Source organism: Drosophila yakuba, chromosome 2R (genome assembly GCF_016746365.2).
Source record: "Drosophila yakuba strain Tai18E2 chromosome 2R, Prin_Dyak_Tai18E2_2.1, whole genome shotgun sequence".
Taxonomy (NCBI): Eukaryota; Metazoa; Arthropoda; class Insecta; order Diptera; family Drosophilidae; genus Drosophila; species Drosophila yakuba.
The window spans coordinates 7,488,173-7,512,780 of NC_052528.2; the positions used below are offsets into that span (position 1 = coordinate 7,488,173).

Consider the following 24,608-nt stretch of genomic DNA (forward strand, 5'->3'; position numbering starts at 1 on the left):
AAACAAACAAGGCAAAGAGCTTCACTTTTGCTCGAACGTTTAATGCTCGACTTAGAAAATTACTCAAATGTCTTAATTGGCAAATGGGAAATGCTTAAAGAGAATGGCAAGCAACTGCAGTTGGGAGAACTTTGCGCCAAACTTTTTCAACTGCGGCAATGGGAGTGCGAAAACATTTCCTAACAAAACCGAGAAAAAAGAACGAACGAATAACTTAATTGAAACTTAATGAGAAAATGCAGCCGCATTGTTTGCAATGGCAAATAGAAAAACAAACAGAGGTCTCTGAGTATGCGATGCGTATCTTAAAGATGCAAACGTGCAGGTGTCTCCCGCTAAATGCTACAGTCATTTGCCTGATTGCCGAGACATTAGGACAGCGTGTAGAGTGTTGCATGGAACGTGCCGTTTTTTGTTGGCCCTCTGGCGAAAGACAATACCTCGGAAAATGCGATACCGAATACCCAGATAGCAGATACCAGATACAAGAGACAAGATACTTAAGTGAATTGCACAACAGCCACAACATAATCGCCTCTTTTGTTTGCACTTATCTTTCAGATGCACTCACCTGGGCCCAGGTGAACGTGGAACCCAACACAGCGCTCCTCAACGAAGGCGATCGCACTGAGCTGCTCTGCCGCTATGGCAGATCCATCAACTACTGCCGCATCGAGATTCCCGGCGAGCAGAAGGTCCTCAACCTGTCGCCGGAGTGGAGCAAGACCCCCGGATTCACGTACTTCGGAGCGGGTCTTACGGCCGGACAGTGCGGTGTCAGCATCGAGAGGGTCAAGGCCAGCAACAATGGCCAGGTCAAGTGCAGTCTGGGCGTCGAGGGAGAGGAGCTGTCAGGCATCATCGACCTGGTCGTGGCATGTAAGTATTCAGAAACCAAATCACTTGCAGTTCATAACATTTTTATACATTTTGGAAAATAAACTGCGATGAAAAAACGCCGCAAATAGAACAAAAACGTAGCCTTTCAAAATGCTAACATTATTGTCATCTACTCACCTTTCAGTGCGTCCGCAGCAGCCCATCATCGAGCTGCTGTCGCGGCCAAATCGCGAGGGCTACTTCAACGAGGGAACTGAATTCAGGGCCCGGTGCAGCGTTCGCGATGGTCGTCCGCCGGCGAACATCTCGTGGTACATCGACAACATGCCGGCCAACAAGCGCACCACTCTCCTGAACGTCATTTCCTCGACCACCGACAACGTGGAGCTATCGACCTCCGTGCAGGAAATCCAGTGGCACCTGTCGCCCGAGGACAGCAACCGGAAACTGGTCTGCCGCTCCCACCACCAAACCGATCGCGAGAGTGTGCCGCCCCAGGAAGCTGCGTACATCATCAACGTGCGCTGTAAGTGAGCCAGCATAACTAAGCACTAATTAGGCTTAAGCTAAGCCAATTCCTCCCTTTTTAAAGTAAAATCTTGAATTATTGTTGTCTAATAAGCGGTGAATTTCCTATATTCCAAGCTAAAAACATGTGCTGAAAACTTATGTAGTTTTGAATAAAATAACTGGTGGATTTTAATCTTAACTTGTACCCCTCTCCAGATGCTCCCGTCCACCAGCCAGATGCTGCCGTATACGGACTCTATCTCGAGCACACTGCCATTGTGAACATAACCATCCGTGCCAGTCCGCAGCCCAAGATCGAGTGGACCATCGATGGAGCAATTGTGGGGCAGGGACGCACCGATGGGCGCTACTCGGCATATGAGCCGCAGTATCTGGGCAACGATGAGTACAACGTGACACTGGCCATTGCCGGTCTGACCCTGGAAGATACCACCAAAATCTACAATCTGAGGGCCAGCAACGAACTGGGACTGACGGACTACCAGGTGCGCATCAGTTCGTCAAGCAAACCGCCCAGTAGCAGCCTCGATGTGGCCGCAATCGTTGGCATTGTGGTCGCCGTTGCCGTTTTGGTCCTGGTCGTTTTACTGATTGTGTTTGCACGGGCTACTGGCCGATGGTGTTTTGGCGGTAAGTAGACAATGTTTTTTTGTTTCCATTTTTTTGGTTTTCCATACACACAATTTCGCTTATTTCGTGGGTGAAACATCGTCATTAGCTTCTCAGCCACATCAACAAAAACAACAGCAACATCATCATCATTACGACCATCCACCGCCACTATTGTCTCATCATCAGCTATGCTAACAATAAATTTTGGCTCTAGGTTCCTCCCACCCAAACCGCTCAACTCCAGCACCCATTTCCCCCCGAAACTCCACCACTCATCCTGCAACTCATATACGTACTCTTTGGTTTTTTGGGTGGGCTATGGGCCCGGCGCTTCTGCCACAAGCCGTTGCTAACTTTCGACACATTGTGCGGCTCTTAAATTTTAATTAGCGTTAACATAGTATAAGGAGCAGCTGAACGGGCGGATGAACGCAGCAGCCCTAAAAAATGCATCTAATTAAAAAATTTCACTTGACTTTTCGGGTGAAGTTTTTGCGAAAACTTGTCTTTGCAAAATATGTGGAACGGGCAACCAATTCAAATTTGAAGGCCATTTAAAAAAGCAAAGAATTACTGGGGGGTTTAAAACAGATACAAAATGGAATTGGTTTAATTTGGAAAATGTAGTTATAAAGTAAGTAAAAGTGGACACAAGTCAGGCGACAATTAAATTAAATTAAAAATTAAAACCAATTGAATGATTGAATGAGTAAAAAGACTTTTTAAAGTGGTCGATTAAATAATATTCCCAATACATAAATTTAAGTGTATCCACTTTATTTTAATGCAAATCTAGTCGCCTATAAACGTATTATGATAAAATGTGAAACGCAACTCGAAATATGTAACAAGCTGAAACGAAGTATTGTACTTGGCTCTCAACCAAAATAAATTATCTAATCATATACCTAAGTTTAACAAAACAATTGTACGACTCTCTGTGAAAAAGTGTCTACAAATGACAACAACAAGAAGAGCTAACATTGAAAACAAAAATTGGTCACTAAAACTTGCCTAGAAAAATTCCAAATTATGTGTAAAAACGTGTTTTTGGCTTCTTATGTAAGAACATACATAAAGATAAATTGTATTTCTCTGTTTTTTTTTGCTTTCCGTACTTTTTGCCTGATAAGCTTTTTGGTAAATGGACTAACCTCGACTTCTATATGGAATTTTGGTATCTTCGAGATCGAAACTTCTCGCTCTGTCTCTCCTTCCTCCGCCTTTCCCCTTCTCTCTCTGCACACAAAGCTAAATGTTAGTTCTTGTTGTTGTCGTTTTTACAGGCGCCACTCTAAACACGGACATCGGTCCCGATTCCGAGGCCCAAATCCACCCGGAGTTCAATGACGACGAGGAGCTGGATGGTCGCGATAATGGCGATGAGCATATCGATACCACCCAGCAGTCGGAGGAGGCCACGCCCCCCGTAACCGATAAATTGGAGGCGCAAAAGAAGGCGGACCTGAAGAAGAGTGCGGCAGCCACAGCGGCAGCGGTTATTGCCGCTGGAAATGGCAGCCAGCACAATTTAAACGGGATCGAGGCTCCCAAGCCGCCAAATACTTCCGTTTGAGCCGTTTAGGCCGCCTTTGCCACTCCCAATAAAGGGGCGTGGCTCTTGGCCAGTTAGCTGTGTGCCCCATTTGCTGAAAGCAGAAGGGAAAAGAAACAAAATCGAATAATATAAAACCTTACCACTCTTTGCTCTCAAATAGTTGCTCTCTCATAAAAATTACAGAAATCTCGAATGGCGCACAACAAAAAGTTATATATAATCTTACTATAAACAAAAAAAACAACACTTTATCTTAGGCCAAGTAATTTTAAGTGACCAATTTCGTGAAATCGCGAGTCTCGCAAAACCTTGAATTTCCCTTTGTCCACTCGAAAACAACTTAAACAAAACGTATATAATATATAAATTACGAATAATAAATCCGCAATGTCCCATTTATTGTATTATATTTTGTCCAGCAATATTAATGTTCATCCATGTATTTATTTAAGCTATAAGAGCTGCCAGCATTTTGCATTTTGCTTATTCTAATTTTTATTTTTTGTCGATTGGCAATATCAATCAATTTGAACGTGGCAAGCAACGCAAATTAGAAAATTAAACATGCCTATGATTTATTTTAATTAGTTATCCGCGTCACACTTGTGTTTTTTTATGTTCTTTGGTAATTTTAGCAAGACGAAACAAATAAACAAAAACATGAAAAATACAAATTTGGTTTACGTTAAAGTTTGGTGTGGCAGAATGAAAGCTGATGATGGTGTTGTCAGGTGGGGTACCTATTCCCTGATCATTAATCATGAAAATCATTTTTATCTAGTATGCATATGACTCTGCAAGTATTAGAAATAAACTTAAAAGATTTTTTAAATTTCTCCCTACAGGCAAATCAATTAAGACGCCCACAAATGAAACGTAAGTACAGTGAACTCTTCCATCAGACCATCAAAAGTAAATATAAGTTCAGGAAAGTGCCATAGAACAGATGGGGCCATACAATCATAAACTGTTTTCACGGATCCACAACTAACTCCTCGACGGTATCTGGTTTGCTTGAATTTGCTTAATTTTCAAAGCCATTAATCTGTATGCATTAGTTTAATGTTGCGTAGCTCGGATGTGTGTTTGTTTGTCTACTTGCATGTGTCTCTTGAGTGCATTTAATTTTCGATCTTACATTAACCGTCTGCCGAATTGGCAATCATCTATAGATATATGTAGCGCAGCTCATTAGCATTTTAGGCTAGTTTATAGTTCATTTTAGTCCAAATTCAACTTAAACTTAAGCACACGCATACACATACGCATAAGCACACCACACACCACATTTGATAAATCCAAAAAATGAAGTTCGAATTCTAATTTCATAAAAGCAAAATCGGTTTAAAATGTCTCACGCTGTCTCACACACACCATACACACATACATGTGATACACTTCTGAACTTTCACTGTAAAACGCTCGCTAGTCGCTCTGCCACGCCCACTGTGCTCGTCCGCCCACCAGAAAAAATAAGCCGGAAGTGTCGGTATAGCTCTGTCTCTCTCTCTCTCTCTTACCCTATGAACATCATGAAGCTCTCTTGCTCTGTCTCACGCATTTACTAAAATGTCAAAAATGTCGCTGTCCCAGTCATTCAACAAAAACCAAAAACATAAAATAGAAGCCAACAAATGCATTGAATAAAAACAACTCTAGTGTTAGAGCCACTTTGCTAATGCATCACAAAAATAATAAATAACAACAAAAATGCTCAACCACCAAAAAGAAACGAAAACAAACTTCTTGCTATGTTTTGTCTTCTTTTTCTACTACTTTCATATGGACAACCACCCACCAAAAACTCCTCAAAAAATGTGTGATGGATCCCAAAAATGAAAATGTTTCCTTGGTTTTTTTTTCTTAAATGTTTCAAAAAACACCGATTTACAATCCGTAAATAGTCAGATCGATAAGCAACTGGAGTTGGGAACCCAACAGGACCATGGTCAAAACGTAGCGCTCTTGGAAACCCCCAACGGCATAACCTTGTTGGGAGCTAGCAAGCTGCGAGAGGTCAATGGAAATGGCCACCAGGATCGGTTGTCGGTTGAAAGACGCAATCACGATGAAGATGACAGTTTTGAATACGGAACGGATCGGGAGAGCAGTGTCTATAACCCCACCACGCGGCCTCTGAAGAGCATTCTGATGAGCCAGGCGGCAGGACGTAACTCCCGGAGCTCTGCCAGCGATAAGGAGGAAGGCAACGAGAACGCCGATCTACTGCAGAAGGGAAACCAACTGGGGATTCCCGAATCGCGCTTCTCGCGATGGCTGCCCAAGGATCAACGTGAGCTGATCGAGAAGCAGGCGATGTTGCTTTCGGGAAGGGGCAAGTCGCCGGCGCCTGCCACTCCCCCCAAGCCCCAGAGACCTCAAGTCGGAGGCATGAATGGCACACATACCACTAACACTACCATAACACTACCTACCACAACGACGACGACACCGACGACGCCAAAGTTGCCACAGGAAACGGAAATCTGAGTGTGCGCACGTGTTTGTGTGCGCGCACAAGGCGTTCGTATTTATTTATTTCTTTTTCGGTACAGGAAACGTCCGGCAGGATTAAGAATGGAGCAGTTTTGTGACCATCGTGAACTTTTAGGGGGCAGCCATATGTGTCAGGAGTTAAAGCTGATGTGTCAGAGCCAATTCAGCCGATAAAAGTTTAGTTTAGCAGGCATAGGCAAACCATTTCACAACCCACTCTGCATATTATCAAATGAAACCTCCATGATGTGAAAAGGATTCATATTTTATACTGTTTGCTAAGTAACTTTTGCAAAGTATTTCGATGATTTCACAACTGGAATATGAATATGAAAACCTTTTCCTATAATAACTGGACTTAATAAATAAGTACTAGGCTGATATACAGCCGTGGACGTATAAATAGCACAAAATGAAGTTCATCTTTCGGAATAGTTTTTTTAAATAACAAATACTTTTGAAATAATCGATCTAAAGTTACTGTTCTGATGTGTGCTATTTATACGTCCACGGCTGTATGTCCTAACTAATATTATTCGGAAAGAATTTGGATGATTAGTTAATTCCCAGATGAAAACCTATTAAAATTTAAAAAGTTCCGGCGCATGACTGTCCCCATATTAGATTCTAAGCTTGGTTTAAACTCACGAAAGTCTATTTTCCTGAACAACAAAAAACAAACGAAACATTAAGCCTACAATAAATTAACCAAACTGATTTATTTTATAGAGATTAAGCCGGCATGAAATTAAGTTTTTATCGAATACATTTAAACGAAAGAGTTTGCATGGCAAGCATGAAGCAAAAATATTGTTTTACGCAAATATTTATTGTAGTCATTGTAGAACAAAGTCGTCAAATGAGTGTTCAATTAAGACTCGCACAATTTACTCTAAGAACGAAAAGAAGCTTCCACTAATTTGCGATCGATTTAGTTGGTTACAGTTCAAGTGCCTAAAACTAAAAATAAATTTAGTATTTAAAAAAGCGAACGATATAAAATAGTTCAAAACTTTTGTACGTGTTGTTTTTCTTATTATTTTTTACAAAACGTATGTTTAATATTTAATTAAAAACAATAAATATTGTTAAAAGTGCGATAGCTTCCTGTTTTGGATTTATTTATTTTGCAAATGCCTGAATATGTATGCGTGTGTGAGAGGCGAATTTTGAATGAAAGGGAATTATGTAAAGTTCACCGGGCCTGAAAGGAAATTTCTAACAATGCGGCGTATCAAAGAGGAAATCCCCGTACAATATTCCATTTTCCATAACAAAAGCAATATCATTAAAATACGAAAGAAGCGTTTCATGCAATAAACATTTCATATATGAGAGACTAACACGCCACGCCTGAAACCAACACAAACTAAAGCACGAACACATAGACACGCACACACTGCTAGCAAAATGTATCCATGAGATACTTGTTGAGCTGGCCCAGACAGCAGGCAGACATACAAATGAGCCAAAAATATTTATAGAATATAGATGAAACTCATTTTGGCCAAGCGAAAGCAATTTACTTGACTAGCCCACTCCATGAAGGTTTAAATGGGGGATGGAACTGGTTAAAGGGTCCATAAAAGGTCAAATTCGGATTAAATTTTCCATATGCTATTTCGTACGGGCATTAGGTGTGGCACAGAGCATAAATTCTAGGTTATTAAAACTTTAGACATTTTAGAACTTGTGTAGCGACACTTGCGACGAATTATTAGTCTTAGGACCTTGATTTTAAACATCGCTTAAACACAAATATAAATTGTGAGCCACAAAAACGATAGTAATAAAAATAAAGCTTAGGAATTGTATACATTCTGCGTAACATTTTGTTATCTTTCTGTGATAGCATTAGAAAGAGTATACAAATTAACAGGGTTATAAACATTTAAAAGACTTAGTTCAGTTATATGGACTTTTTCCAGGTACTTTTTTAAACAAGTAAAATGAGATCTTTCCACTCAAATACTTTCTTTCCTAACACAATTTGGGTTTTAATGGTCCACACACGAACAACAATAACAATTACGTCATAACCAAAACACAAGTTCTTAAACCCACTAACAACCACCAGATAAGGTTAGTTCCAAAAAGGCAGAAAGTTGCCGAGAAAGGACTCTTAACCACACGACTAACCCCGAACACTACAATGGCTATCTTTTGTTAACTTATATTTTACGGGAAGTAATTCGCACAGCAGCGCACAGTAATATGTATAGTAAAAATAAACAGAAACATAAACTTTCATACCAAAACAAAATCATGAACCCATCCAAAACCTCCTCACAATTTCACAACCGACAAGCAGCAGCGACACCGAAAGCGCCGATATAAAAGCCACGTCAACAGCCACCGCCACAACCACCATGGGCGGAGTGGGCGTGTCGGCCGAGGGGGAGGAAACCGTTAACGAACAGGATGGCCCGCAGGAACAGCAACAGCAGCAGCAGAAGAAGGCCAAGAAATTGCCCGCGTTTGCCGCGGCAATTTTAAGGCGTTTCAATGAAAAGGATTCGCGGAAGTACAAGGATAATCAGGAATCGTTGAATATTGTAGAGGGAAGCGTACAGGAGATTCCAGCGACCAATAATGCCATCGATGGCAATGACAATGAACCAAAGGTATTGAAAAATGTTCCCGATTCCGTGCTTTCCATCTCCCCTTTCCAACTTCTCTGTTTTAACTGGGCACACAGAAAAGAATATCTTTAAAAACCAGTAGACAATCGATACTTTTTCCTGTTGATATCCATAAGATAAAAACTTAAACTTGTTGATTTATGATAAAGTTTTTTAAATGTTTAAAACTGTTTTGATAGAAGATGCACATCATCGTGCACTTTTAAATATATGTACCTCATTATTTAAATACTTTTATCATACATTTTTCTATTTAAAAATTAAAAGGTTTGATAAACATTCAAAACTTACTTATGGAGTAAAGTTGTATAGTTTTTTATAGTCACAATGATAGACATAATTATACATAATTTCTCGTAAATGTGTGCGTGTGTTTGAGTGCGAGCTGTATTCACCTTAAGCTTAGCATAATACTTTTATCTTAGACGCAAGCTTTAAGCAAACTTTAAATTCGTTCTTTTATAATTTTCCTTTTGCTATAATCACAAAATTTTCTACATAATTTTCTTTGCCATTTTCTGCTCTTTCCGTTAAAAAACAAAAAAAAAACCAACCGCATGCCAAATAAAATCCGTTGTATAACTTTGTATATATACGCAAGTAAAGGCTATAATTTGGCAGAGCACCTCACCAGTGTGGACATTTAAATAAAGAAAAGCAATAAGCAGTTGAAAAAGGTATAACAAATTCCCTTATATAGAACCTACAGTTATCCATTTTGTAGATATTCACCCATATAAAAAAAAAAAATTCTAAAAGAACCTCTCGTTTATTTCCAAAAATACAGCAAGACAAACAACTCGTCTATGCTGAACTTGTACTAAAACCAGCCAATGAGGCGACAACGGCAACAACACCAGCACCAACAACAGCAGCAGGAGCAGCAGCAACAACAACACCAGAGGGCCCCGGAGTCGGGGTCAAAAGTTCAACGGAATACGCCGAAATAGTCTATGTGAAAAAGGGAGGCGAAGGAAAAAAATAATCTAGCCCATCAATATAAATCCCTGGGAGGCTGACACAAGTAACAAATAACAGATGAATGCACAAAAATTAAGGAGCAGAAACGGAAACGTAAACGAAAACCCAGTGCAGAATAAACATAAACTCTACAATGATATTAAGAATGCAAAACAAAAAGTGAATAAAATGTCAAAAGTGGTTTTTCAAAAACTTCTTGAATGTGTGTACTAAAATTAAAAAAAAAATGTGAAACTAAGAACATAAAAGCGTAAAAATAAACTTATACAGAATAAACTTACTTCTCCGCACAGAAATCTTGACACAAGACACCCTCTCAATCAGAACCCCTCCTCCTCCCTCAGCCCACACATTAAATCAAATTTACAACAAGATAAAGATACCAAGAACCTTAAAAAAGCTAAAAGAAAATTTGCAACAAAAAAAACTAAATATATATAAATAAAATTTACATAAACATAGGCAAGAAAAAGAAACCATTTGAAAATCTCAATTATTTACATAAATGTCTCGCATTTAAGCTAAATGTAAATTTAAGACAAGAAGCAAGAAAAATATAAAAAATACGCGAAATTTAAGAAAACCTATTTAAACCATCTTTAAATTATTTTTACGCAAACATTTTTTACACATCGCCGTTTTGAATATGCAAAATTAGAAACAGTAACTATTTAGGCAGCCAGAAAAAGCATTTAAACAAATTAAGGGCAAAATTAAAAAGGGAAAAATCGAAATCTTTTACAACTGAAAGTATTCTATCATAAATAATTTTGTTTGTCTTGTCTCTTAACGACGTCCATCCAATTTCCTTACAACTGGCAATTTATGTTATTATTTAACACTTTTTACACAATTACGTATTAATTAATTATTGAATAAGTTAAGTGCATAAATAAATTACAATGTACTCTTACGATGACGATTGATTTTTGTAAGTTATAATTTGTATAAAGTTAAGCTGAACAAGAAACTTTTTGAATAAAATTCTTTACCGTATGAGCTGTGTGTGTTTATTATGCGAGTCCCAGCAAATTGTGTCATTGCTAAATAAAATGTGTAAGTATTTAATTAACAATAAATATCAGCATAAAATTCTGTGCAATCCATTATCAAATGCTGACTTCTCAATAACAGAATTTCTTCTCCAATGCCAAAGTTAAAGGTAAGAGAAAACTTGTTAAATGAATTGTCAAGTTTACAAATAAATTAAAATGGCTGTTGAAGCTGCCGGCAATTGTTCCCTGTGGCAACTTACTCTGGCTTTTCAAACACTGGAAGACTCACAACAAGATTGTCAATTACACTAAGTAGAGGCACACTTCTTATCCGATCTGCAACGGAAAGAACGATAATCATATCGCATTATTCATAGCCGCAGTGCGCCGAATATATTTTGGCTAATACCGAAAAAGAGAGGAAACAATAATAATAAAATATGGCGAAGTTTTGCAGTTGACTTGGCTTTCTCCACTGGCGGATTTTGGTATCTGGCTGTGGCTGCTTGTCAGTCAGTCAGTCAACTGCTCGGTACTGCGGCTCCCTCAACTTTTTCTGACATTTCAATTTATAAAGCTCAAAATCTGCACGCGTTACCCGAAGCGTCGCATTTTACATTAGACAAAAACAGAGTGAACGTCGTATATTTTATTTTCGCCAGTTCTAGGGGGCTGGTTTTTTTCCACTGAGTCTTCCGCGATGGGTTGAAAGTAAAATTCAGTTTGGCTGTTTTTCCCTTTGTTTCATGCCAAATGCAGTACATTGAAATAGACTTCAGGGCGAATGAAATGAAACTATCAAGGCTTGTACAATGCACAATGCAGAGAAATGGCAAACGGAGTACTTTTATTTGCATTTGGATAGAAAAAATTGGACTGAACCGTTTCCCTTGTGAATAGAACTAAACTAACATACTAAGTGTTCGCCATTGGTTTTTAATGATTGCATACATTGAAATACGAGTATGTGGAGGGTTACACATAAGACATATTGTATAACTCGAATATTATACTTAAATTTCTATTTCAATAGTAAGTACATATATATAAATTACATTTTTAAGCCCCCCTTTGGCTATCCGTCTTCCTTTAATCTATATCCCTGCCACAAGGCATATTGTTAATTATGTAATCAGGCTTAGAAATCCGCGACGCATTAATTTCGCTTAATTAGTTTGCCATTTGCAGTCAACTGACTAGAAACCAGGTTCGATTTGTCTGCACGTACTACTGCTCAAATTGCATATTAATAAACAATGTTTCAGGCACTGATTCAATTACCAGTTAACCTACAACCGCCCATAAATATGCATGCAACGTCAGTTTATTGTCCACTAACTAACCAAATGCGAATTGCTCTTCAGCTCAGAACGGCAGGTTCCCTCAATCTGCATACAATTTCGGCACAACAACTGGTCTAAAGTTTCTCCGCTCTGAAACAATAATGACAACAACAACTGTCATTAGATGAACAAACTAAACTCAAGAGGAGCAAGAAAATATAGAAGGCGGAAAAAGACAAATAAAAATCAAACGAAAATTCAAAATCAAGGGTCGAGCAAACTCTGTTAACAGCAGGGGAATCAACAAAGTCCCCGAAAATATGCAACACAAAAGTTTTTGCTCCAATACTAGCCGTTTTCTGGTTTCAGGTGTTGCAACATGTAGCCTTGCCAGCTAGTTGGCAACGATGCGGATGTGTAATGTCAATACCGCAATCCAAAGGAAAATAAAAATAAACTTGTAGCTTAAATACTTATAACCACTAAACAAAACCTATTTAGTTAATGCTTTATAGGTACATGTTCTACACAATACAGGACTTGTTACGTATACATATCTAAAATCTTATAGTTAAGTAAAGATTAAAATGGCGGACAGAATAAGAATTCGAATTAAATTTTGTATTACCTTTTCTCTTTTTGACCCAATTCATCAAATTTACATTTTAGCGATGCAATCTTTTGCTCCGGTTTACAGCAATTGAATTCGATTCAATCAACATACAGAACACAAAACCTGCACGCCATTCAATTCCTTTTAAAGCTTTTTGGGAATCAGCTGTTCTTGTAAATCCTTATCAGAAGCTTCCAATCCACAAAAACTTTCTCTTCGCTGAATATAAACAAAGTTTAAGAGAAAGTCAAAGAGAAATTGTGGGTGGTAAGCTCTGAGTGAGGAATACTCTTATCTTACAAGCTTTTAAGAGAGTTGAACAATATTTCGAGGTTCTGAAAGGCTTGAAATGAGTAGTTAGAGCTAAAAAACTAAGTCATTTGGACAATTGTGACAATTACTGTGGCAGGCACACCAAATGGGATAAGCTCTTAAAGTTCTCACAGCTCGATTCAGAGCAAGTCACAAAGTTACCGAAAACCCGAAAGAGATATTAAGCTGAATGTGAAACACATAAAGGAACTGTGCCACTCGAACAGCCCCAAGCTTTTTCCACTGTCATTCATAATTTGCACTGGTTGCCATTTGTTGGGCAGCAACAGGTCTGATTAAGTTCTCTTTCCAAAGGATGCACACAAAACATCAATATGACAAACTTTTATAAAGAGTTATCCTTCACCGCAGTCCGATGTAAATTTGCCAAACTTTTAGGTCAGTTTTTCTGCAACCCGCTTACAATTGCGCTTGATTGCCACAAATTGCGTAAATTAAAACGCGAGAAACACAAAAAATAAGATACAACAGATAAGGAGAGGGCAAGACGGAAAAGAGCACAAACTTTTGTTCTTTTGCTCCTGAAAGGGCAACTGGGCGCATACATAATTATAATTCGAGCTGTTTATATAACGCTTTCCCACTCAGTCTGCTTTCTACAACGTTATGGTTTCAATATAAGCAAAAAAAACAAAAGCAGTGCCTTATGGAAGGGACACAATTAATTACAATTTGGCACAAGAAATCCATAGAAAAGTCAAGAAACAGAAACCAACTGTGCAACAAGCTTAACTTTTCCTGCGAGTTCGGTCAGTGAAAATGTATACATATGTAAATACTTTCTAAAATAAAAGGATTCAACAGAATTGTTGCGAAGGTATCAAGTAAACTTTTGCTTTTCTAGATGGAAACCTGCACAGGTGAAAATGAGAGTGATGAATTTGATTGAAGAACTTGCCAGCCGCAAAAGGTGCGATTTTTAGTGGGTATCCATGCTTGAAGAATATTTTATGGAAATAATAATACACAGTTGTGACTAGGGAAACTAAATAAAAAACTGTTGTTAAAGATACGTATTGTATTGTATACGTCTGTACATCAACTTAAATGTAAATTAAATACGAGGAGTCAGACTTTAAATTTGTTATTTAAATTACTGAACTTAAATCACTGAACTTCTTCATCGAGGATTACGAGTAATTGATATTTAAATAACGGTTAAGTAAAAACTTTATTATTTATTTGTATTCTGTATTACTTTTTAATCTTTGGCAGCAGCGCAAATGCATCGACTAGGCCTACAAAAAATTAAAGTCAACCCGGCTCAAAATTTATTTCTCATAATCCAAGGGCATCGCTCAACTCGACTGACACTTTCGTTGGCCATTCGGAAAAACCCTTTCCCTTTTTCATCTCTGTGTCGCCTACTCATTTCATGCTACATTAAATATTTATACCCAAAAATGTTTGACCCCCATAGGGCCGCCGCATATTTGTGGTTTTCGGTGGGTTTTTTTCGAATTTTATGCTTGTTTTCATTACATACATATGTGCGCTATAATATTCGCATGCAAATGTCGAGTGTTAGTCAAGTGCATGGAATATTATTTACATTTTTGAGCTAGCTAAAATAATTTTAATGAACTCGGCATCTCCTGAAAAGCGGGGCACAAATCTAGAGCAGCTAAAACTGGGCTTCCGAATGGGTCAAAAGTTGCTTCTTTTTTACCCCTTTTCCGTGGCCATTTTCAGTGACATTCAATTTGGGAAATGTTCTCGGCGCTGCGGCTTGCAGCGCGGAAATTGAAAATGTTGTGCTGTCTCACACACAAAACTGAAATGCGGCAAGACATTGTCGGGGCATGTCGGTTAAACAATTCTGTTTGCTGATTTCCTTTTTAAGCGCCCCGCCGGATGCCCGCAACTTTTGATGCTGCCATTATAATTAGGCTCAAATTGGTGCACTTTGCTTTGCATTTTAATTACTCAACAACAGCTCGAGAGGAAGAAAGGCATCTCGCAAATGTTGCACAATTAGAGCGAGAGTGAAAACGAAAACGAAAACGAAGACAAAAAGGAAAATAGCACGAACGGAGCATCGCTAACAAGTTGCTGCCTCGCTGCCTTGTCATGGGCTGCCTGTTTCGTCCTTCCACTGTCACACCCACACCCACATCCACACCCATGCCCACCACCCACCGTCCCTTCCTCCAGCCACGCCCCCATCGAACGCCCACCGGCAGTCGTCAGAGTAGCATTTCAAGCAAAGTATTTAATTTCCACATCATACACACGGCCGCCCAGGCAAACAAAGGGGGGCGAAAAACATAAAATGTGTGCCAAGGCGAAGGCTGCCAGTTGATGGTCCGTTCAACTCAGCAGAAGACGAGCTCTGGCCTAAAATATAAGCACCTTATTTTCCAAGAACCGAAGAAAGTTGTTGTGATTTTTCAGAAATTTAACAATTATAAAAATGAATGAATTCCTTATAAGTCTTAGTTTAAGCCCCAACTTGGTTATGTTCTCCTTAATACAATTGTAATTTAGTATGTGAGCTAAAGGTGCGTTTTCTGTTTTACACTTCACATTTTTGCTATATCAAAAATATTTGGAATTTCTCAGCTCAAAAGAGGGAACACGAAAGGTCAACAAAAGTTGGCCGGTAAAAAACTATACCTGCTTTTGGTTCTCCTGGTTTTCGTTCATGAGTAGCTACTAGCCATGCCCTTAAGCACCAAGTAAACTACTTAATACAATTATTAACTTGCTAAACATTCATAGGCATTTTTCATAAATAATTTCAAACATTCTTTGTAGCTGATATGCTTTGTTTCTGATATGTACTTATTGCAAGGGGCGGACACTTAAAAGCTACGATCAGATTAAAAGTTAATATTCGTGTAACATTAATTGTTTGTCTCAATGCCAAGTGTGTTAATTCTGCGATACATTTAAAACAAATTTAATGCTGAGGGTACCAAAACTGACCTCAAACAATTCCCTAGCTTCAGTAAAAATTGAGTGGTATTTAACTAATCTACAACACATATATCAACTAATGAATTGAAAACATCTGAAACAATTAATGTGGGATTGGAGTAAGTTGGCATTATCATGCAGCCTAGATGTTTGGGAGTGCACACACTGTTTCCTATTTCACCAGAACCGCCAAGTATTTCATCAGCCAGATCCTAACAGCATTGCCAACAGTCTCTCTCCCATTGTGTCTCTGAAGTAATTCAGTCGCTGCAGTGCGAGAGTCGTAGTTCTTTTCATTTTTATAATTATTAATTTCAAACTTTGTGAGCAATACCCAAAATAATAAACTTAATTTGTATTATCCCTACATTAATATTTCATATTTTTTTATATTTCAACCTGACAGTTGGTGATTTTTAAGAGTAATTTTTAGTTTTACCAGAGTGAGCTTTTTTCCTTGCATGCGGCTATTCATGCAACCATTGCATCGAATACAATCTCAACGCCAAGACTGCCACAATACACAAAAAAATAAGGCACATTAATTTATAGGAAACATAGCCGAGTCTAATAAACTAAGGCTGGATTTTTATCATTTCCCCTGACATAGTGTAGTATAGGAATCAGCATGAAGATAAGCAATTGAAAGTTAATCCTTGTTATAATTGTTATTTTCTTGGTTTCTTAGTGCCCTAAAGTAAAATAACTTAAAGTATCTGCCATTTAACCTAAATAGCAATCACACATGTTTTAATAATTGATTAATGTAACGTGAAATTGCTTTTACGAACGAGGCCTAATTGGGTTATTTTTTATTACAAAAGAACAACTAAAAAATAACAATGTGTCCTTTAAACCAATTAATTTTCATTATATTTTGTATTTTTCCTTTTCGGTAGGTGCCTTGCAGGGAATGGGCTTTATTAAAAGTATTTTTTGGCTCTTGTCGATAACAGAATATTGCTAGTGCTTAAACGTGACATATTTAGACTTTGGTTCCGATATTTAACTTGAATCCTCAGCAAACTATAAACTCCTTACATGTTGCTTTGTATTGACAAGGAATTTTAATGTTTCCTACTAAGATGTAGGAATATTTTCAGAATCCCTCCTTTCTTCACTATTCAACTCTGCGATTCTGATTCATATGCTGTCGCTCAGGTTCCGCGCTTCATCCATTTTATTGGTTTAATTTTGTCACGTTTCGAGGGGAGAAAGTGCTGCCAAAGAAAAGGGAGATGGAAAATATCTGGGAAAAGGGCAGACAGGCAGGCCGGTGAAAGGTTCTTGCAAATCATTTCCATTTCTATTTCAGTTTCCTTTTCTTTTGCCTCTGCGAATAAATATAAATAGCGAAATTTGCCATTTTGTGCAGCGACTTTAGGAAGTTTTCAACGAAAGTTTTCGTTGGGCAATTGGGTTTTTATATATTTCCATTTTTTGGGTAAGAAACTGTTTTTTCCGGCACTCAAATCAATTCGGCGCAACTGAAGTCCTTAAAGCTCCAAATGATTTAAGGATTTGTGTGCATTATAACGCATATCCTTAATATGAAAAGGTAGTGAGGTGAGGTCAGGTGGAAAATTCAAGGGGAAAAGGGCAGACGTCGACGGTGACCCGCTGCCAAGTCAATAAATTCTCATTGCCTAAGCCATAAATCAGCATCATGGTGCGCTAAGTGTCATTTTTTGTGACGTTTGGATGGCTTTTTACCTGGTCAAACAACAGGGGCGGTTCCAATGCGCTGGGGCGTGGCAGGCGGGGATTGAGGGAAGTTTTACACTGAAAGAAACACAGATGCCAATCCTTTATAAAATAAGTTTATTATAAGCAATGGGCCAGCTATGCTTTCCTAGTTAATACAATTCGATAAAAACAGAAAGAGTAAAAATGAAAGAAAAGTTGTTCATCTACTGTTTGTTTCCTGTTTCCCAGTGTAGATTGGCGGAGAATTGGATCTGTTACTGGCAGCTTCACAATGCGCGTTATAATTTACACCGGGCCAATGGCGAACGGCAGTAGCAGCCAGCCGCCAACAACCTCAACCAACTACAACTGTCATTTGACCTTAACCAGACTTCGGGTTCTGGGGGCGGGGCGAAACGGTGGGAGGGAATCGGTAATCTTTGTTGCGGTTGAGGTTGGCTGAATGGGGTGCAGATCCACACACTTCGGGGCGTTATATAGTACCATGATATATTTTTCACCTAAAAGAGCAATTGCTTCATTTGAAAATTGTCAACTGACAAAGTGGAAACGAATTGGAGGGAGACATATGGAGACGAGATGTCGTAGGTGGTTTGTCTTAACTTCTTCGGTGATGGATGCCTTTCAACCTCAGTTGTGCAGCAGAACATCCCTTGAAATGTTGCTGCACTCTCAGCAATGAGATGGAAAAACGCGTACCTGTAAGGAGGATAATTTTATTAAAAATAAATACCTTATTGGTTTTGTTCAACTAGTTCGCTCAACTCCTCCAGCTCACTCAGCTTTCCTGAAATCGATGGACTGTAAAAGGACTAATAAAATGTTCCAATTAAACCAAATGCGATCAATAAAGGACACAGGCGCTGGCAACTTAAAGCTTTACGCTTATTGAAAGCCCATCTATCTGGCTCTTACTGCCAGTCGTGCCCCCGGCAACACTCGCTCTTCATTCTCCTATTACTCCAGGCAGCTGCGTTGATTGCCGTAACAGCTTTTGAAATTAAGTCGCTGCAAGTCGGCTATAGTTGGGGTACGGGATTGGGGCGACAAGGGTAACGATTGCAGTACCGGGGGACAGTTCCCAGAACGAGGAAATGAGGCTCAGAGCTAGCTCAGGCCACACAGAGAAAATGTGTGATTCAAGGTGCTTCTATACTATTTGTATCTTACTAATGCTATTGGATATCATAACTACCTCTAGGTTAGTTTTAATACTTCTTAGATAATTTTGTAATTAGGCAATCACTTTAAGAATATTTGAAGTAAAATATAACCGCACTTCATACTTTAAGTCTCTGTGTAGGTCTACACACTAGCACAATTGACGCAATTGCAGCGATACTTTGATTTTATTTCATTTGCCGAGAACATCTGAGGGTATGCCATGGGTGTCAGGGTCGGGAAATGAACGGGGCAAGTCCTTGTGGCCCAGAGGAGGGGGCTGAGTATAAAATGCAGGCAACAGAGGAAGAGATGAAGAGCCAACCGGCGAAACAGTTGCCAATAAAAATTGCATTGAAAACGCTTAACCAAGCAGCGTGCATCAAATTGATTTCATGCTCCTCCAACGTTGACTGTAGTTTTACAACGTGCATCATCCTCACTCGCGCAGATAGCGCGATAGCGCGAGTCCCAAAAAAATATGCTACGCTTTTCCCGAGTCACACAAAAATATTGTCTGTCAATATTCGAATACCGCACATCGCAATCCACACCACCCAAGCCCCAAAACGTGGCGAAACCAACCCAAAAACCATTGAGGAGCGAACGGTAACGAAATGTAATTTTTGTTTTCCCTTCGCTTTTCCACCTCCCAATCTCCCCGCGTAAAGCGCTGAAGCAAAATAAGGGAAAACAAGTACTAACATTTTCCGGTTGGAGACAGCCAAACTACGAATTGTATTTGCTCTGGTCATTTCAATTGGTTGGAATCTTTAATTGCACCAAAGCAAATACAAATCTTATTTACTTTTACTCAGTTGCAAGAGATATTTTTAACACTATTAGTTTTATACTGGCCTAAAAGAGCCCTCAAGAGAATATGTTCATATTAAGTATATACCTTCATTGTACTTATTTTAAATTTTAAAAACTTCCAATTTGGAAATATTTTGAACATAACAGCCTTTGCAATAATAAACTTAAAGAACGTTAAGCTCGCTTTACTTAAAAGTAGAGACCTACTCTAGCCAAGCATTAAAGTGCGCATATCTGGAATGTTAGATATATTTTTACCAAAGTGTTTGTGCCACTTTTTAAGGGTATTAAAGGGGGAAAGCAAGGATGGCATGCGTGAAAAACGTGAAAATTGCCGCCGTTGTTTTCGATTTTTATACTCAATCCCTCAATCAGTGGCCGCCTTCACACCCCGCTTGCCCCCCGATTCGATCAACCAATTCATGGCGCCAAAGAGGGAATCCAGTTATCCTGGCATTGAGAATGGCGCATGCCTTTAAACTTGTTATTTCAAGGATATGCACAGCGCTTTGGTTGCAAACCGAGAAACAGACAGGAGCTGACTCCCGAAAAATCTGACAATCGCGGCTTTGGCAACAATTTCGCTGTGTTGTTGCCAGATTTCTTTATCTGCACATAAGCATCGAATAAGAATGAACTACATACTACAATCGAGTTCAGAATAATAGTGGTTTTACTTGAAACATCAAGCCAAATTTATTCATATCAAATACTTTTAACTTTCAATTCAAAAATTGTATTTATTTTGTATGTATCTTTAAAATTACCACATATTTTCGGGAAATTTCTTTTTAAACTTAGTATTATATTCTAGCAGCTGCACGTTCAAACGTCTATACAAACTAGCTTCTTTCAGCATCATATCTATTCAATTTGCAACTCTCAGCGTTGTTTGGCATGTTTAGCAGCTCACTGAGCAATTTGGATACCATACCAATGCCGAAGCAGTTGCCAATTGCAATGTGAAACTCACCAAAAAAATGCGCTTGATCCAAGCCGAAGAATCAACTTAAGGCACTAACGTATTTATGGGAAAATATTTAATATGCTTGTTCAAGGATTAAGGTTGGTAAGCTTCGCATATCTAGCTCTTTCTTTTTGCCCAATCCTTTGTTTTCAAGTGCATCTGACATACGTAAAATTTCATGTTTATGACAAAAATAATATTTTATATGCTTCAAAATGCAACGCAGCTGGATTCGAAGTGCAGTTTGGCATTTTCACATCGGGAGGTATGTGCTTTTTGCTAAATTGTTAGGGGAGAACATTGCATTGTGTGCAATGAAATATATACCAAATGTAATTTACATCAGAGAACTGCAGCAAGCCACCGGCACTCTAAGTGCACCCGCTAAACACCCGGGTGTTGCCTCGTTGACGCACAAGCAACGATCGGCCGCTGGTACTTTAGTGTATTTATAAAATTTGTATGGGTGGAAGCGAGAAGGTCTAAGAAATGAAGGGTGAAAGGGAAGACCCAAGAAAAAGGTCGTGCACACGTTTTTGCGTTTTAATGTATCTAATGTTTTAACAAATAACAATTTTATATATTATTAAAAAATAATATTACTTAATTAACACTATTCTATATCTATTGTTCTAGCTGACATTCAAAGTGAAATTATAAATTACGTTACTAAGTGCTAAATACTAAATAATACTAAGTACTAAATACTGAATAATACTAAGTACTAAATACCTAATAATACTAAGTACTAAATACTGAATAATACTAAGTACTATATACTAAATAATACATAATACTAAATAATACTATATACTTAATACCAAATAATATCAAAATATATGAGCCCTTCTCTGCGCTTCTCCAAAGTCCTATGTTTATAAGCAAACATTTTTGATTTTTTTATACCCGTTACTCGTAGAGTAAAAGCAAAGACATTAGAATAATGTCTTTGGTAAAAGGGTATTCTAGATTCGTTGAAAAGTATGTAACAGGCAGAAGGAAGGGTTTCCGACCATATAAAGTATATATATTCTTGATCAGGACCAATAGCCGAGTCGATATGACTATGTCCGTCTGTCCGTCTGTCTGTCCGTCCGTATGAACGCTGTGATCTCAGGAACTACAAAAGCTATTAAGTTGAGATTAAGCATACAGACTCCAGAGACATAGACGCAGCGCAAGTTTGTCGAATCATGTTGCCACGCCCACTCTAACGCCCACAAACCGCCCGAAACTGCCACGCCCACACTTTTAAAAAATGTTTTGATATTTTTTCATTTTTGTATTGGTCTTGTAAATTTCTATCGATTTGCCAAAAAACTTTTTGCCACGCCCACTCTAACGCCCACAAACCGCCCAAAGCTGCTACGCCCACACTTTTAAAAAATGTTTTGATATTTTTTCATTTTTGTATTGGTCTTGTAAATTTCAGAAACACCACACTTTTGAAAAATGTTTTGATATGTTTTCATTTTTTTATTAGTCTTGTAAAATTCTATCGATTTGCCAAACAACTTTCTGCCACGCCCACTATAACGCCTACAAACCGCCAAAAACTGTGTTTAAGACTCTCCTTCTCCCTTCCACTAGCTGAGTAACGGGTATCAGATAGTCGGGGAACTCGACTATAGCGTTCTCTCTTGTTTTTAATATAAATAAATACTTATTGTGAGTGAGTGGTGCAATGATTTTATGTGGCAGCAGGGGATATCAATAATGTGATTTGAACCCACTGGAGGAAGTGCCTGAGTTAGCTTTCCAAGAGCTACAACCAGCTCTGACGTGGAAAGGGGTGAGTACCTGGGGGGAAATGGAGAGGGACGCTTAACTTTCTGACTTTTGGCTGCGGCTTCTGTGGCTGCTTGTTTTTTTTTTTATAATTTTAAAAAGAAAAATTATTCATTTATAAAGTTAAATATGGAAAGCAAATATTAAAAATTTTAACACAGCTACGTAGAGTGCGGCATTGATTCGGGTGCGCAGGCACCAGGGTGTTTGCAGACACCCGAATATTTTGAGCGGGTGTTTGTATGTACCCGCGAAAACCGGTGTGAGTGGCACGCGCACTCAAAATTGTTGAGTGTGATCAGGGTGGCAAAAAATGCCACTCTTGCAGTTCTCTGATGTACATACTATTTGGAAATAAAAACAAAGGAGTTTACACCTTATAATAATCGCACCACAGAATTTTTGAAAGCTGGAATGCATTCCAACAGTATTTATACGGCAATTATAGTTAAGACCCGACTATTTGCAGACACTTGTCAGCGACAGGTGATTTTGCACCTGTTCATCACACACGCACACCACATCAATCAAACCACGAAACGAAAGGGATACCCAACAACAATCGTGTGGCAACCACAAATTGGTTCTGGCAATCGAAGGCTAATCGAAGGAGGTACTCGGATGTGGGGCTGCTCGAGTTGAAGTGTCAATGGCAACATTCCATAAAGCTCAACCAACACTCCTTTCTGTTCTTTTTCTGCACCCCATCTCTCCAACTGAATTTGATTTAAGACCAAACTACTACTAGATTTTCCACGATGAACACACAAAAAAAAAACCTGAAATAGAACCCAGAAAAAAACGCAACTGGAGTGAAAAACTGACACTACTCAAACACAAACTCACACACACATACAAACTCGCATATAAGTTCGGTAGATACACATACATAGGCGATGGGCGGTAGGGGCGGGCGTTAGAACTAGTGGGCGTGGCGCGTCAAAGTCAGTCAAAGCGAAGGCAGAACCTTTAGTCAAGTTTGAAAGATTGATTAGTTTTTAACAACTTGTGACTGGGAGCGGGAGCGGGAAAACTGGGTTGAAAAAGGCGGCGAAGGATATCGTTCTAGTTCTGCTTATGCGTGCCACTTCACCGATAAACTATGGGAAATTAGAGAAATGTATAAAGGTGAAACTGAAACTAGTTCGACAAACGTATTTGTGAGTTAAACGTTTCTAAAGTTTTAGTTGTATGACGAATGGGCTCTTCAGTATTTTTTAAAAACCATTTTTCGCAGTGCATAGGGTGAGCTCAACACGTGCACTGAATTAGCCCAGACTGGATTGGAGCTGGGAAACAGACATTGGCAGGCCGAGAGTCCTGGGAAGGATATTTGTCGAACCAGGAAGGCTGAATGGCAGCAATTAGCCACAAGCCAAACCGGCCACATGCAAAATGTCAAAGAAACTTGAAGAAGGACTGTTTCACCCCCTGTGGCCTGCCATAACTCCGCATTTCGATCTTGGCTAGAAAGTGTATTTTAAGCGCCCCAGAAAGTGACCACGTAAATCACGCTGCACTCCCACTTTCACTCCCATTTTAAATGCATGTGACATACTCTTGCATTTACGGAGCTGCATACGGAATCACATTTGATATTTGCATGCGAAATGTATTTGCGCTCCACGAAGCACAACAATAAACATTGTAAATATATTTTCCCCGCATTCTTTCCTTGTTTTTCCCAGCGTTTCCAATTTTATTTATGTTTCATGTTATTCGTCCTTTGCTCTTTTCTGCCTTCGGTTGTCGCTCATCGTTCTGCTGGTGTTAGTTTTTATTATTATAGCATATATTATTCAATTGTCGACCAGGACCATTTGAAAAAATGCTCTGTTTGCCCCGGTTGGTGAAATTTTTTTTTTGCATTGGCCGCAGAAAAAGCAAATCATATACAATCACAAAAAATTGATCAGAAACAGGAAACGATTACATTTAACCCTTAAATCAATCAGGTTGAGTGATTTTTAGATGGCTGAACAAGAAGCATTTAAAGATATATTAGGTAAATCACTTTTGGCAAAACATCACTTAAATAAATATATATTTAAGTATTTTTAATATTTATATTTACTTGTGCAGTCAGAGCGTTAAAAAATTTTCTGTAAGCTAATTATGATTTAAATACAAAATAGAAAGCAGTCGACTTCCCCGACTATCTGATACCCGTTACTCAGCTAGTGGAAGTGCAAGGGAGAAATATCAACACTGACATTTCTTTGGCAAGTAGAGAGAAATTTACGACACTAACAAAAAAGTGGTAAAATATCAAAATATTTTTCAAAAGTGTGGGCCTGGCAGTTTTGGTGCGTGGGTCAAAAGATTTGCGCTGCGTCTGTTTCTGGAGTCCGCTTGCTGAATCTCAA

General features: G+C 38.7%; 1 protein-coding gene and 2 long non-coding RNA genes across 8 annotated transcripts in view; 2 read left to right on the top strand and 1 right to left on the bottom strand.

The window, feature by feature from the left end:
* LOC6529570 (fasciclin-3) overlaps window positions 1–10,215 on the top strand; it is a 71,998-nt gene extending 61,783 nt beyond the window's left edge. Inside the window, exons 2-8 of one of the 6 annotated variants that reach the window (XM_002090531.4) lie at window positions 562–879; window positions 1,025–1,366; window positions 1,567–2,001; window positions 4,387–4,417; window positions 8,349–8,661; window positions 9,286–9,356; window positions 9,467–9,653. In XM_002090531.4, the coding sequence (XP_002090567.1) occupies window positions 562–879; window positions 1,025–1,366; window positions 1,567–2,001; window positions 4,387–4,417; window positions 8,349–8,661; window positions 9,286–9,330 (1,484 nt within the window). In that variant the 3' untranslated portion in view covers window positions 9,331–9,356; window positions 9,467–9,653. Of the gene's footprint in view, window positions 1–561; window positions 880–1,024; window positions 1,367–1,566; window positions 2,002–3,269; window positions 4,210–4,386; window positions 4,418–5,445; window positions 7,449–8,348; window positions 8,662–9,285; window positions 9,357–9,466 lie in introns of those variants that run through there. The other 5 variants (XM_015196900.2, XM_015196899.2, XM_015196898.3 and 2 more) reach the window with 5 other exon arrangements.
* Window positions 10,216–10,631: 416 nt separating this feature from the next.
* Window positions 10,632–12,336, bottom strand: LOC120321213. Its single transcript, XR_005560802.1, has 2 exons — window positions 11,065–12,336; window positions 10,632–10,991 (listed from the first exon to the last, which is right to left on the bottom strand). It is a non-coding gene; the product is annotated as an uncharacterized LOC120321213 (long non-coding RNA).
* A 10,926-nt stretch (window positions 12,337–23,262) lies between these two features.
* Window positions 23,263–23,898, top strand: LOC120321143. The gene is made up of 2 exons (XR_005560718.1): window positions 23,263–23,402; window positions 23,480–23,898. It is a non-coding gene; the product is annotated as an uncharacterized LOC120321143 (long non-coding RNA).
* The last annotated feature ends 710 nt before the right edge of the window (window positions 23,899–24,608 follow it).